Below are 16190 nucleotides of genomic sequence, written 5' to 3' on the forward strand. Positions count from 1 at the left end.
TTTTTATGTGGCGAAAATCCCGTTTCTTAGCTATGACTGTAGCCTTCTCGGATGTTTCCCGCGCAAAACAGTTTTTGCTATATTGTACATATTTGTAAGACAGTGAAAACACATGCGGGTGTAACGTCCTTGTAACTGATTTATCGTATTCATTATAAAATACCAGTTAACACAACAAGTTTTCTAGAAGTAAGTAGGTACTATTGTATAGTCGTATTCTTATCGTAGAATTTGAGGATGTGGAGTTTTCAATAGGTCTCCGGTCTTTGGCATTTGGATATATTAATATATATTACTATATATTTTAAGTCTGTTGTAATTTTACGGGGTAATGTGTAGAACCCAACTTTTTGTGAAGAACACCGCCTCCGCTTTCATAACTATTTTTTAAGTTTCTACGAACACTAAGTACTACTCAGAGTTCTGATATCGCTCGTTATTACGTATTATTCACTATTCACGTGAATAACAATTGCATAAAGTGCCGTAGTTCAGGTTAGGACTCCACCTATACAAAATAAATGTAAGTCATTCGGCCGAATTAACATTTTATTATCGTTTCCTAGTCCGACGTCTGATCGACTTTTCCAAATGCGTATAATCCTATCACTATTAGTTTAATATATTATCATCTCTATAACAATATCATTTACCGTGTACCATAATAATATTGCAGGAGTAGTGCCGTTGGACTTGTACGGCGACGACGGTGGCGTCGACGACGGCGGCGACTTGAGCATACCGAGTTTTGCGCAGATGCACAAATACGTACCGGGCGCCTCCGCGCTCGTTTGCGTCGTGTCGTTTTGCGTATGCATATGTGTCGTAGTTCAAAGAAGGTAAAAAAAAAAAAGGAAACAAATAGAATGTTGCACAATGCACACACACACATATGCGTGTGTGCGTATGTAAATAAATATGTAGGTTTATAATATTATGTAATGGTTTACTAGAAAACCGATAACGTTATTTGTAGAACGAAATACCTACTTGAAAGCGTATGACAGACGAAAAATACAATACTATAATATTATATTGGTACCTTCCTTTTTTAATATTATATTAAGCTGTACAAGACAATCCGATTCAGATATATTTTTTATACGGCCGGCGGTATTATATACGTCGTATAGCAATGCACCTATGTGTGTCGAAAACAAAATAAATATTAGATAGGTACCTATATAGGTAGGTACGAGATAAACCGTCACCCACGTGCAGCGTGTCCCACAATTATTATTTTTATCGTCTATTTGTATACTCGTGAAAATCGGCGGATATACGTTTATTTCATTTTTTATAAAACCAATGACCTTGTTTCGAAATACCTAGGTATATATAGGTACTACTCACTATACTACAACTAGTATGCCAAGACAGTCGAGTGTTGAGCAGGTGGTGAATAACCAATGTATCATATATTACGCTATTATAGGCTATAGTAGTATTATGAATAATATTATACCATTATTACCTAGTTTATGTTATGATCATTATTGCGACCAAGGACGATAATCAAGGGTATCGGAAGTTCCGGTTAAAACGACTTTGGCGTGATAATATTATTGTTGCGTCGTTGCTATTAATTGCACACACCCATCCATTAATTTTTCACCACTCCGAATTAATTATATTTAAGTATAATCAATAATCATGAACATGAGACTACAAATCTAAGATCTACAAGTCTAAGGTTTGTAGATTTGATGCTACATTATGTCCACAACGGGCCCACCTCGGAGGGTATGTCAAATACCCCTGTGTGTGATCGTAATCTTGGCAATTTTGATATTGAGATCTTAGGATTTTAGGGGTTCTTCTGTTTTTATTTCAGTACCTATTTAGAAGACAATTTAGTATGATTATATTAGCTCTTATGAGTGATGGTTCCAAGTGAACGATGAATATAATAACATAGGTAGCTTGGTGACTAAATTTATGATATTTGACAGTTGACGCGCATGTCTAAACAAATATCCTATTTCTTCAAGCGATATCGAATATAGGATGTTGAGTGTAAATTTCGAATGACCTCGCAATAAGATTTATTTCTTGTGGTTAATATAAAGTGTGATCTTCGGATAGATAATTGTTCAGTATCACTAATGATTTTTCATTTAGATCTTAGAATTGATTGAAAAAGATTTAAAAATAATTTCTTTGGGAATTTTTTTATTCAAAAATATTAATCTCACCTTATAAAATTTGAGACAACTCCAAGATTGTTTTAGGTTTGTTCGATATTTTTGAAAATTGAATCAGAAGTGTTAGATTTTGTTGATCATAGTTTTATGCATTTTTATTATACAGTACAGAGAATCGAGGGAACGATTTTATGAAACAAATATAAATATTATGTAAATAATACTTTTTTTTTTTGAAAGCTGGATGACGAACGATAAAGTGTGTGATTATTTTTTTGTGGAGTGTAGTGTTGATACATTGATATTTAAAACGGCGTCACTTGAAGCATTCTGTACACTAGCTATTAATATGTTAGGCGAGTTCGGAGTTTTGTTGATAATGTGAAGTGGGTTTAATTTAGTACCCAAGTTTTGATAGCATGATAAATTATGTATAGTTATAATACACAAAAGTAGGTAACTATACAGAAATTAAGATATTCGACAAGTGCAATCCGTAGTCACCATTGCGTTATGATGGTTAATTTGCACAATACATAATATTATAATGTATCTTATTAGTTAAACTGATCAATTGGAATATTATTGAAATCCCTCGCGATATTGGTGGAATCGAAAACTTATTCTTCGTTTGCAAATGCGAAATTTTTGAGAGTATTTAAGAAAGACTTGGTTACTTTATCAATTTATTATCTATAGGTACTTACCTAGTTTTTAAATTGTTATTTTAATGACGAACGTATCTCCCAAATAAATACTTTTCTTCCCAAAATATCCTTATATTTAAATATTTCATAATTTATTCATATCTTTGTAAGATTTTTGAGATTTCGTGAGCGTGATACCGCGGCGTCTGAATATTTCAACACATTAAGGGACAACAATAATATCTATTCTCGTGGTGTTTTCAGTATATATATCGTCACTCCTGGCTACCTGTTGGAGTATAATACGATTTAAAATCCAACGGGAAAGCCAACATCGGGCGGTTTTCTACGACTTGAGTCTTGAGTGAAATGTTTTCAACATGTTTTATCGTCGTCGTGTACCTATACCAAACTATATAGGTACCACGATGACTATATGATGACCGCGGAAAACCCGTAACCGGAAGCGGACATAGGTACCTATATATTTTAAACTTCAGTATTGACCGTGTGCGCCCGTTCGGTTTGGACAGGAAAAAAGACGGGGCGCAGTACTCGCGGAGGAGGAGGGCGAGCAGTTCCGCCGAGAGGAAGTGCAGTTACGAGGCCGACAAGCAGGTCGAGTACGCGACTTCCACGTTTCAGAGGAGTAAAAGGGACGATTCCACGGGCAAGATGTTCATGGGCGGCGGCGGAAAGAGCATCGACTACGACGTGTGTCCGTACGCCACGTTCAGCGTGATGCAAACCACACCGTCCGGAAGTCGGACGCCCGCGCACCATAGGGCCCTGAGCCAGACTGATTGTTACGAAACGCCCGACCACAACGTCGTCCACGGTCTGCCGATCGACAAGTCCTACGGTGAGTGAGCTTGATATTTTTTTTATTCCAGAAATATTTATGACAATATAGGTAGGTACCACTTGGGCAACTATAGGAGGGTCTCTTTATAGTTCATCTCTAATTCAATACCAACCCCTGCAGGACACGTTTACGTTAGATTATCTGAAAATAATGAGAAAGAGCGGTTTTTTTGTTTTATGTACGATTTTTTTTTTATCTGTCGTACAATAAAAACAATTCAAAAAGAGGCTTTTCCTTACTTGAACAAGTTATTATGTTACAGCTACGGTTTACTGACTTGTTCGTTCAAAATATTGAGAGAGATGTTGCTAATAACATAAAATCAGAATACGTGTTAGATGGGTAGTTACGGCACAAAAAAAAGGAAAAAGGTTTTAAATTTTTAAATAATAAATTTTAGGTACTCTATTATTAACAGTCCTGTAAAGAATACTTTTAAAAAGTACTTGAGTAAATACTCAAATACATTTTTTTTTAAGTATTTAAGATACTACTCAAATACTTTAATTGTAAAGTATTTCAAATACTACTCAAATGCTTTGAAAAAGTATTTGGAATACTTTTCAAATACTTTTGGTTTTTAAAGTGAGTTTCTAATAATCGTAATATAAACACATAGGTAGTAGGTAATCTAATAGTTATCTAATAGTTTTAAAAGGAATATTGTTATTCAATAACTTTTTTTAGAAATCTGGTTTTCCCAAACCTTTGGGCTTCGGCTAACACAGAAATACAGAATATTAAATAAAACTATTAAATATTATTGTAGTTGACAATAATATTTTTTCAACCAATTATTTCGAATAAAAATAAAATGTTCAAAATAAAAAACAAAAGTATTCAATACCAAAAAGTATTTAATACAAAAAAAAGTATTTAAAATACCATTCAAAATACTTCATGCTTAAAGTATTTAAAAAGTTATTCAATGCTTAAAAAAGTATTTGGAATACTTTTACTCAAATACTTTTACTTAAATACTTTACAGGACTGATTATTAATCAATATCAAACGTATCTATGTTATTTGTAATGGTTGTAACTAATAAAATATTATATTGACAATTGTACAATTATTATTGTATAATAAGACAATTATTTACTTTGAAAGTGTAATAAAATATTAGTTCATATTATATTATTATTACCTATACAAATAACTAAAAATGTTGAAGTCTTGTTCCAAAAATTTGTCAATAATGGATTTGAAATGCAGAATTTGTGGCGAATGTGGGGGGGCATAATTCCCGACGGGTTAATTAGATAGGCATACATAATTGTAGCGCCCTTCAAAATATATATCTATAATATAGTTATTAGCTGCACCTAAACACATAGGTTTGAATATGATTAAACCGGAATGACGGGACGAATTAAAAATCAATTTTATTCATAATGGGTAACATATTAAAGTTCGGTTAATCTAGAAACCTATAGCATGAAAAATAATTAAGTTTACAGATTTAAGTCAATTAAGTCATAAGTTTTCAATATTCAGTTATGGATAAGGTACATACCTTCGCACCTAACACAATATTGTCAGAATTTTAATTTTTAATACCTACAAGTTTTATTTGAATAAGAATATAATATTTTTGAAAGTAAGACTATTAAATCAATTAATTGAAAATAAGATACTGAAATTAATTATGCAATCATTGTTTTGATAACAGATTTACTTTGAATAAAGACACAAAGTTTTTGAAACTAAGAAAATCTTATAGGTTGGTAATTAAATTAAAACTATTTACCACATTTCAAATATTTATTCAATTTTGATTAATTTAATAGCTCGTTTACTTTAGACAACTAACAAGAATGCGTTTGAATGTATGATTTTTAAATGTAAAGAGATCAAATCATTAAATGAAGAAAGTTTTGACTTTGTAATCATTAATGAATGAGGTTTACTGAGCGCAAATAAGTCAAGGAAATTTAATCAAGAAAGTATCTATTTTAATAAGTGAAAATGAAATAATAATTTATATTATATTATATTGATAAAAAAAATCAGTTTCTCTTAGGCACATTCGGTTTTATAGAGTATTTTCAACATGTGAATATGACAATAATAATTACCTATAATATTGTTATCGGTTTTTAACGGGACCAAAAATAAAATTCGTTTTCTGCAGATTTTAAATTTATACAGTATTATTTTACTGGAAGTCTGTAAATAGTTATCACCAACAAAAAAAAAAACAACCGACTACTTAAGTGTTTATGGTTGCAAAATTTAAAAAATATTCATGTTTTTTTCAGAAATTTCGTACATATCCAATCAACAAACGCTTCCTCTAACATCCGCCAAGTCGTCAGCGTCGAGGAAAGTCATGACTCCCGTTCATTTCTTGACAGACATGGACGACGAACAGTGTCGCAAAATGATGGCGTCGAACACAGTGAGAAAACAGAGCTCAGGTGATGGTTATTAATAGGCAGGGCTTCCATAAGGGGGATGGGCTGTTGGACCTGGAGTACAGCAGCCCGCTGAAATGAATTTGTAATTTTTTAAATTTTGAAATTATGATAGGAAATAGGAATACTTATTTAATATTTTATGATATAAACATATATTATAATATTATATTAAGAAGAAAACGTATGTATGGGAGTATGGAACACTCGTATCCCTTGTATTGGGTTGTATTATATTCTAAGTTTTGTATAGGGCCAAGTGGCGCAACTACGATTTTAGGGGCCCAAATGGCATAAATTCTCCCGGGCCCTCTAAAAATTTTAAAATAAACAAAAGATGGCTCTAATAATTGGTCCGTAATTCGTTGAATTTATTTCAAATACCAAAATAATATTACATATATTCATATTTATTATTTTATAGCGAAGTTTGTAATCTAATACAAAAAATAGGGTGGGTACTGTTGGCTAGGCTAGGACCCGTGGCGTTTGCCCACCTTGCTCACCCTGTATTTACGCCACTGATAGAGCCCTAAAAAACTTTTAGTACAGAGGCCCAAAGTTTTTTGTGGGGAGGAAGTGCCGTTAATAGGTATACTTTTTGAAAACGTCGCATCATGATAAACAAACACTTATTGAAGAAGGTACCTATCTCAGACACTAGTCATATTATTACACAGCGGGCTTAATAATAATCAATATAACACTTAAAAAATAGATAAAGAAAACAAATTTGTTGTTGCCGTAAAACGATTAAGACCTACCTACCTAATATTATAAAATTACGTAATAAAAAAAAATATTTTAAATCTCTCTCAAGATTGGTTTAATATGCGGATTAAAAAAATTTAGCTGGTATTAATTTTTTTCCCGATCACATCGCGCTTGCCATTTTTCCGGTAGGTAGCAAATGTGGTATAAACATCAACAATATACGTTGGACTCCACGGAGTAGACGAGTATAGAGGTACCTACCTAGTTTTCTTAGTTTTCTTGTGATTTTATATAAGTAGGTAGGAACTGCTTCCTATATAATACCTACCTACCTACCCGTGTACAATAAAAAACCATTCTAATTACTAATTACGACGCATCTAGTTTTCATTAAATATTTTTAGGTTATATGTTATAGGTACCTAATTTTAAAAATATCAATGTTTGAAACTTGAGACCCTCACCAATTATTTATAATAGTGATAGACAAATTTCCAAAACAATCTCGTTGATATTTTAGGGGTATTTTTGAAAACTCAAGACATTGCATTTTATTCCCGTTATCCTGTTGAATTTTCAATCGCCTTGCCTAGTTTCTTTTCTAAATGTATTATTTAAAAAACAATAACTGACTATTTTATCCTTCTTTTCTACACAAAAATAATTATTAACATAATATGCGTAAAATGGGAAATGTCACTATTTAAACATCGGTAGGTATGATTAATGAGTGTTTATGTCTTATGCGTGTTACTTTTTCACGGAGTTGTGCACTTTGCCACTATCAGGTATTATATTATGAGCCAAGTAGGCGAAGTAAATAATGTTATTTTTACTAGGTGACTAGTTGGTGATATCATCGAGTAGGTATGTTTTTGTTTATGTTAATTCATTTACTGAATATAATATACGATTTAATTTTTTTTGATAAAAATACAATTAATATTATATGGATTTACGATATTGTATAGATTGAACTAAGCACTTGCATAATCTGTTAATTGTGTGTAGAGGACATATTATAATTATATGTATAAACATAATATTATTTAAATATTCTATTATTAGCGTATGAAAAAATAATATTGAAAAATCAATTCTACATCAAAATTAATAGAATATAGGTACCATACAACAATATAGAGAGTATATAGATATTGTATTTATATATTTATTATACAGACTGCTGCAGTGCATATGTTGTAAAATGTATATTTGCACTTTTTTTTGAGATAGTTTTGAACATACTAGTTGGCAAAGAGGTTTTAACTTGTAGATTATAATACAAAAAATAATGAATTTATCAATACGCATTTTTACTCGAGCTATATAATACATGTATTGCAAGTCATTCTGTTACACATAATATAGCAATGACATTGGTTAATTGATACTTTTTGTTGGTTTACAAAAATTCAGTAAACATAAAATGAAACCATGAAAGTATTTGTCGACCAACCGATGATGAACCAGTGTAATATACTGGCTCGAGAGAAAATGATACTCGCATGTGTTGTTTCTGTCTTACAAATGTGTAACATAGTAAATTTTACGATTAGCAGAACACGTGTAGCTGAGTTAGTTTAAAAATTGGAGTGAATTGACCTCTTATAAAATCTTAAAGTAAGATTATTAATTATTATCCAGGCAACCTTTTTACTATATTTTAATTTTAAAGTGAATTATGAGTATTTCAAAATTGTAAATTGTTTGTACATCTTAAAATACTCATAACTCACTTTAAAATCAAAATATAATAAAAAGCCCAAGTGGTTGCCTAGTTAATAATCTTACCTTTAAATTTTAAAGGAGGTCAATTTACTCTAACTTTTAAATTAACAGAGCTACACTTGTTCTGCTGAGCGTAACGCACTTGGAAGACGGAGAAAACATATGCAGGTATCACTTCCTCTTAACATAACTGTTCATAAACTTTGTAGTAGAAATCGCAATGATATTTTAGTAATAGAACCAATAATATTTTAAAACACTAAATATTTGCATTTTCAGAATCAAGAGGAGCACGAAGACACTACAATTAAGTTTATGCTGAAAATATAAGAAAATATTGGAAGAATAAAGAACGAAAATATAAATCGACTGTTGGACCATCATAGATTACTTTTATCATTTAACATGTTTTATACATAAGATATATATTATATTAAATTATGTTTTTTTCATAATAATTATAAACAATGTTATATTTAAAATTTATTTATAAAAATAAGTTACATATTAAGAAAAAAAAACATAAATAAAATAGAATGGCATTAGGAAATTATACTATATAATAAACTAAAAAAAAAAACACATATTTTAATTTTGTTGTCATTTGGGTAACATTAACTCTGTAATGGAACAACATTTTAAATAAATCACTGCTATCAAAATATGAAGTTGTTTTTTATAATAACTACCTAATTATTAACGACATTAATTAGTTTGCAACATGGTAAATATTTACAATAGACTAAGATACTTAAAACATCATTGCTTTACTATAAACAAATATACATGCACATTGATTCAGACAGCCAATAAACATTAAGTTACGTTACCTACAATCTTAATTTACTTACAATATAGGATTAAATGATATTGTGCTCGATACTAGCTACCTTGGTTTACAATTTCCAAATAGGAAAAAATAAGTGAGAAATTAATATTAATCGATAAATCAACTTTAACAATAAGAACAAGAAAACATAACACTCATTGAGACAAGGCTAACATACACAATTATAATTCCCATCTCAATTCATCGCAGGTTAACATTTTCTCCTTTGGCCAATTGAAAGCCTAACAATTTTTGATTTGCACCAATTATGTACTAAACGGGTGATTGCTGTTGGGATTTTTCACATTCCTGTTTCAACATCATTCTATCCAATTTGTCAACAGTAGCATTTAACTCACTTTCCCAACCTTTGCGATCTTCCACGCCTTCAACCTCTTCAGTTCTTTTACTTTCCATCATCAATGGTTTAGTAGCAAGATCACGTACTTTTTGACGTAGTTGTTCCAGTTCCTGAAACGAAACGAGACAAAATAAAATGATTAACCTTACACACAGATGTGGTTTATTGAAAATATTTATATACCATCGTCACTTGGGTATCATCATCAAAATCCAAGTCATCTGCATCACTCAAAATAGAACTAGTATCCATTGATAGACTACCTAGGCTTCTTGAATCACATTTATCCAAATTCCAATCTAAATTTATATCTTCCATGCCATTGGCATCCTTTTTGTTATCTAGCTCTTGCCAGCTGTTGACCATAGGAGAAACTTCAGCACCAACACCAGGTTCTCGTGGACCTTGCAACGAACATTCCTGTTGAAGAATATATCAACATTGATTAATTTTTTTTTCAAGATATTTAAGATAAATGTTGAAATAAAATGTAAGTACCATAAGTTTGTTGTTTTGTCGTTGAACATGAATTTCTTCAGAGATCTGTTCAAGTCTGTGCAAACACGCAGAATATTCTTGTTTAGCTCGTTGCACAGCATATCGGATTTGAATAATAGTATCCTTTTGTGCTGCTAATTGACCTTCACATAAATATTTTTCTTCAAAATATGGACGAGACTTAATAATGCTACGTTTAAACTTTTGCTCCAACATTTGAACCTAAAATTAAATGTATAATTTAAGTACATACCTAACAATCAATATTTTAAATATACCTTTTGTTCAGCAGCTTGGTAGAGAGCAGCTTTTCTTTGATGCTCACGTCCACTTTCAGTCTTTTGATTTTCTGCTTCTGTTACCTATAAATAATAATGTTATTGATATTTGACTGAAATATTTACTATACATTTATATAAAGTCATCAAAATTTAAATTTGTATAAATATCAGTAAGAGGTGAAATAAAAAATAATAATACACAATACTCAATGAAAAATGAATACTATGATTTTTACTATATTTAAATACCTTTTGAATAGCATTATTTAACATTTCTTGCCACGCACTATCAAATTTCCATTCATGTTGTTTACTAAGAAACCGTGCCTCAGCTAATGCCACAGTCTCTTTAGCAGCTTGATGAATTTCTAAAATGTATTAAATACAATTTTACTAATAATACTAATAATAGTGTTAAGGCTATAATCTACTATTTTTAGTTTTAAGAATTATATATAGTTAATATATTATTTATTTGTACTTATTATACTTGTAGAGTAAGAAGGAAAAATATTTTTATTGTCATAATTAAGTATAATATATTATATAACCATCTAAAACCAATACATAATTAGCTAATAAACTGCTGTATAATATTATTATTTATTATAATATTAAGTAATTTTTATTTTAATAGCTTTTTTTAATGATTTGCTTTGATAAAAGTACAAATGGGAACAAATTAAATATTTTTAAAATAACTAGGCATTATTTATTTTTAAAACTTTAAACAATAACAAAATATAGGACACATTGCAGTTTTAAAATGATATTCCTTATAACTAATTAAATTACTATAATTAGTAATACATAATTATGATTTCGAACATTTAATTTCTAGCCATCTAGGTTTTTTCATTAGAATAACTTGAATGATTATTGGACAAATTTAACTTTCTTTCATTAATTAAAATGAATACAGATAAGTGATAACACATTCTTATTGGATGTAAAATAATCCACAAATATAAAATAATTAACAGAGACATTATTAAATGAGCAAAGTACATTAAAAGTATCTTCATGGAAACACATTTTTGTTTTCAATTTTAATTTATAAATGTTATGTACCTAACATAGAGTGTATACAATTATATACATTTAAGACATATAACAATATGTATATTATAATATAATATATATAACAAATTATAATTTTACAAGCCAACTAAAGAAGGTTTACCTATTAGATTACGAATTATTAATAAAATCTTTTTTTTTCTACTATTCATGATAAGATAAAAATGTACTTGAAAAGTCTCTTATTTGAAATACTGTATTGATTGATTTTAAAAAATACACAGTATACAAACCGATATAGTAAGGATCAATATTATTTCTGTGGTGCATATTATTGTAATACAGCAGATCACACAGTAAAGTACTACAGTATTCAAGCGTTTGGTATGTATATAATATTATAAAATTAATTTAAAAATGTAGGTATTCAATAAATTTAATTTGAAAATGAATATTTAACATGAAGCTTTATGTTTAAAAATTTGAATAGGATTATAATATAAAAATCTTGAACTTATGTAATGTAAGTATATACTTATAAATAATAGGTAAGAAAAAATAACTAATAGTTACAAAAGTTAAACAATTGAATTAATCATTTTAAATGTGTAGAATTAAGTTTCTAAATAACTTATTTGCACAGTTAATTATTTAGAATAGGTTTACTTTACGGGACATCTTTTTTTTTGAAACATATGTAGTTAAGTATATAGTTCTGACACTTCAAAGTTAGGATATAAAGAGTAGGAAAAATGATAAGAGTGGTTAAACGGTGGTTACCCTGTGACCAACTTGAGGTGATGTTACATAGCAAGTCTATGGAATTTTCCATTTCATCACTGGTGTCCCTCAAAAAAAAGGGGTGTCCCCATAAAGTAGAAAAATTCCGAATAGGTAATATTATTTTATACACAAGTGCTAACCAGAGAAAAAAAAATATATCCCTTAAATTGTTTTGTCGTTATATTATTAGAAAAGGTGGACACATATTCATTAAAAAAGCAGAATCAGTATTGCTGCTGATTTTGAATAAAGCATCTTCTAATTTAAAAAAATAATACCATCTCACACAATTATGCTTGTAAAAAATAATTTATTTTTGGTTTTCAATTTAATGTTTAATTCATATAAGGCATATTAATTTTTATATGAGTTACACTATTTCTTCGATATACTCTAATATTACTAATAATTTTGTTTTTGTACGTTAGAAAGATGGATTATCTATACCAAGTACAAAAATGTTTATTTAATTTCATATTAAAAATATTTTTTAGATTTTTTTTTCTATTAAATATGTATTTATTTAACGGTGTTAAGGAAAGTAATTAATTTCTAAAAATTTTAATTTGATTGATCTTACCATTAGCTCGTTGGTATTTTACAGCTGCAATTTGACATTGTTGCTGAGAATGTTTTGACATATTAAGTGCATCATAAAATGGTCGAGCTTTATCAATGCATGAACCTAGTTTGCGGGCTCGTACTTTCAATCTCCTAGAAGCTTCAGCCATCAACATTCTAAATGTTGTATTTGCTTCCTAAGATAATATAACATATGGGTACACTTAATAGTTTGCATATCTAATAATTTTCTTCCATAGGTAGATTAAATTATTAAATATTGTATAAAATGTATTATTTAATACAAAATAAATCAAATACACCTAATTAAGGAAATCAATAATTTAAAATTACAAATATGACATAAATGAACTATGGTTGAATGATAGAAAAAAAAAAAGTTGATAGGGTGCTACTTATTATCAATTTCAAATATTTATTATTATTTGTTTGTATTATTCTAGTAGTAATTTACATTTTAAAAATAAATGAACATATTAAAATTATAATTTATATACTAAGCCTAACTTAATTATATATTATGCAATAATTCATGAAACATAATGAGATATAATATTTCAACTGTTAAATAATTTAGTTTAAATGCACGTATACTTACATCTAATTCAATTTCAAGTTTGTTTATATTGTCTGTGGATGAATTCAATTTTTCAAGTTCCAGCTTAAATAAAAACAAATAAATAAATATATTTTATCCGTATAACTAACTATGAAACCAATCATTACTTGAATTCTAGGATCTAAACTATCCTCTTCGTTGTACAGTGAAGTGTCAGTCTCCTGATTACACTGTCCACTAGAAGAGTCCATCGTTAAAACAACAAATGTCTTTGACCTGTTTAAAGCATTGTGATTCAATAATAATATTAATAAATTTGAATTTAAAAGGATGGGAAAATAAAATAAAAATAAAAAAAAAATGTTAAACAGTAAAAACTAAATTGACGGTGCCAATAATAATTGTATTAAATTATCTTTTATTATTATTTTTTTATCATGATAAAGGAATTCGTGATAACAAGACGATAATGAAATACAAACATCAAACGTAACCGACGTTGTGGTTTAAACCGTGTTTCCCTTGACCTCGACCCGCAACTACAAAGCACAAAGCACAAAGACAAACCGTTACCACTTTACTAGTTACTACTTCATTGATCATTCTCTTCACTCTTAAGTTTCATATACTTTCATTTCAGTCTTCAATTTTAATTTGAATAATTTAATATTAATTTTTGTACGTCCGGCGTGTACCTATCACTAATTTCAATGTAATAATATGTATGTAGGTATTTAAATTAGTAATTGCCATTGCCCATCCTATCACGGATTCGGCACGATGATGGTCGATGACATCAAATGGATATTTTATTTTTTCACATTCTAATATTATCGTCATAGCGACTAACGATATTTATAAGTACCTATAATAGTACCATACCTATCTATTACATTGTGTCTGATTATTATTATTATATGATCATCGAGTAGGTATAAAAACGAAACAATTAATATTAGATATATAAAAATAACATAGTGTCTATAATACCCCCATTAAAAATTATTAATTACAATTTGCAGTATCAGTATTAGCAGTTGTCTTCTATACCGACCGTATTGTGTAATAATAATTATACCTACTTACTTTGTCTAACCCCGCTGTTTATACTTTGTTTGCAGAAAATAATTCAGTATCGGAGTAATTCAAAACAATGGATAAACCCTTAATAGGTATGTTACATTCCCATAAATTGCAATATTGAGATCTGTGTTTGTTTGCTTGTTTGCGTATAAAATATGTACATATAAGTACATAACATCATGTCATTATATAATATCTTAATTATTCATAATACAGTGTTGAGTGTTGTCTTTGTATGTCAAACTATCAACTCGCTCACAAGTCACAACACATTTTTCGCGACTTCGAAAGAATTTACCAACGGTTGTAAAAACCTTAGACCTTGAACTGTTAGTCTAATGATCAGGGCCGTATTTAAAGAGGGGGGCAACGGGGACAGTTGCCCCGGGCGACCAATTTTTTACTTATTTAGGGGGGTGGTCAGGCAGCTGTGTATATTATCATATAAATAACATTTTGTTTTTGGTAAAAATTTGTTTGAGTACCTATATATACTTGGACTTTTTGCATTACATGACTATGATACGGCCATTTGGCGTCATTGGGTTGCCGTATTTTCTTGGAATGACATTTCTTGGAACAGACGTTTTACGAAAACAATAAATCACACATTATTTGGAAAAATAGTTATTTGAAAATAATGTATTGGGTTTAGTTTTGATTGGGATATATATTGATCGGAACAATCAATTGCTAGAATTACGATACTTGGAACTGACATTTATTGGAATTATGTTATTTAAAACAATCATTTATTAGGATTCTCAAATTTTGGGATACACATTAATTGGAATCATCAAATTTCAAATATTGATCGCAACAGACAATTGCTGGGATTCCGAAAAATGATAAGGACCGATAAGAGTGGTTGTACGGTGGTTAATCTGTGACACGGCTATAGATAATATCTATAGCCGTGATCTGTGACGAACTTGAGGTGGTGTTGCACAGAAGTCTGGGGATATTTTCGATTTGCGGAGCGGAGCGACGGCGCCTAGGAGCGTAGCGACGAGTGCCGCTAGCGTGGCATCACTGTACGATGTTTTTTCAAATTGGTGTTACTGTAATATGCTGGTATATGCTGGTATGGTATTATGGTATAAACTACCTTATCATTTTTCAGAAAGTTAAAAATAGTATCGTTCCGTAAAATGTCGTTCAGAGCAATGGTTGTTCAACACTATTGATTTCATGTATTTTTGGTTTCATTAACGTATCATTCCATCAAATGTCTGTTCTTACAAAAAATGTTCAACAATACATATTTCAACATAACAATTTTCATGTACATGTCATTCAAAAATAATATTTTCCTACATTCACATTCCGTAAAATATCTGTTCCACGTGAAATAATTCCGATAAAATATAGGCGTCCTTATTATAGATTAATAAATATCAGTAAATCATGTAGCCAAGCATAAGTGTAGAGTGAGGTGATCTAACGACTAACGGACTAAGGAGACTATATTCCCCCCTGGAATTTTGTGTGGCCCCCTCCCCAAAAATTTTTTTAGTTACATTTTTAGAATATAATATGTTGTGTACCAAAAATATATAGGCTATGCTGCCCCAAGGGGCGTACCCGGGAATTTTTAAAAGAAGAGGAAGTCCAAATTTTTTTGACATGTAAAAAGTATACAATAAGTGATTTGCACCTTAAGAATTTAAAATTTG

The 16190-nt window shown here is 29.7% G+C and overlaps 3 protein-coding genes across 5 annotated transcripts in view; 2 read left to right on the forward strand and 1 right to left on the reverse strand.

The window, feature by feature from the left end:
- LOC100169160 (Down syndrome cell adhesion molecule-like protein Dscam2) overlaps positions 1-8923 on the forward strand; it is a 22383-nt gene extending 13460 nt beyond the window's left edge. The window contains exons 22-25 of the mRNA XM_001951649.5: positions 677-839; positions 3325-3653; positions 5918-6076; positions 8798-8923. Coding sequence (XP_001951684.4) covers positions 677-839; positions 3325-3653; positions 5918-6076; positions 8798-8829 — 683 coding nt within the window. The 3' untranslated portion in view covers positions 8830-8923. The remainder of the gene's footprint in view (positions 1-676; positions 840-3324; positions 3654-5917; positions 6077-8797) is intronic.
- On the reverse strand, positions 8891-14349 carry LOC100162328 (SH3 domain-binding protein 5 homolog). Its single transcript, XM_029487322.1, has 8 exons — positions 13599-14349; positions 13471-13533; positions 12871-13048; positions 10737-10855; positions 10485-10568; positions 10207-10428; positions 9892-10128; positions 8891-9818 (listed from the first exon to the last, which is right to left on the reverse strand). The coding sequence occupies exons 1-8, from the start codon at positions 13680-13682 to the stop codon at positions 9621-9623; spliced, it is 1185 nt and encodes a 394-aa protein (XP_029343182.1). The 5' UTR covers positions 13683-14349; the 3' UTR covers positions 8891-9620.
- The window catches only part of LOC100165718 (sodium/hydrogen exchanger 9B2), a 33651-nt gene continuing 29221 nt past the window's right edge, over positions 11761-16190 (forward strand). Inside the window, exons 1-2 of one of the 3 annotated variants that reach the window (XM_003247703.4) lie at positions 11761-11891; positions 14553-14603. In XM_003247703.4, coding sequence (XP_003247751.1) covers positions 14585-14603 — 19 coding nt within the window. In that variant the 5' untranslated portion in view covers positions 11761-11891; positions 14553-14584. Of the gene's footprint in view, positions 11892-12955; positions 13070-14552; positions 14604-16190 lie in introns of those variants that run through there. The other 2 variants (XM_016808252.2, XM_016808253.2) reach the window with 2 other exon arrangements.

The sequence above is a fragment of the Acyrthosiphon pisum genome, chromosome A1 (genome assembly GCF_005508785.2).
Source record: "Acyrthosiphon pisum isolate AL4f chromosome A1, pea_aphid_22Mar2018_4r6ur, whole genome shotgun sequence".
In the NCBI taxonomy this organism is placed as follows: domain Eukaryota; kingdom Metazoa; phylum Arthropoda; class Insecta; order Hemiptera; family Aphididae; genus Acyrthosiphon; species Acyrthosiphon pisum.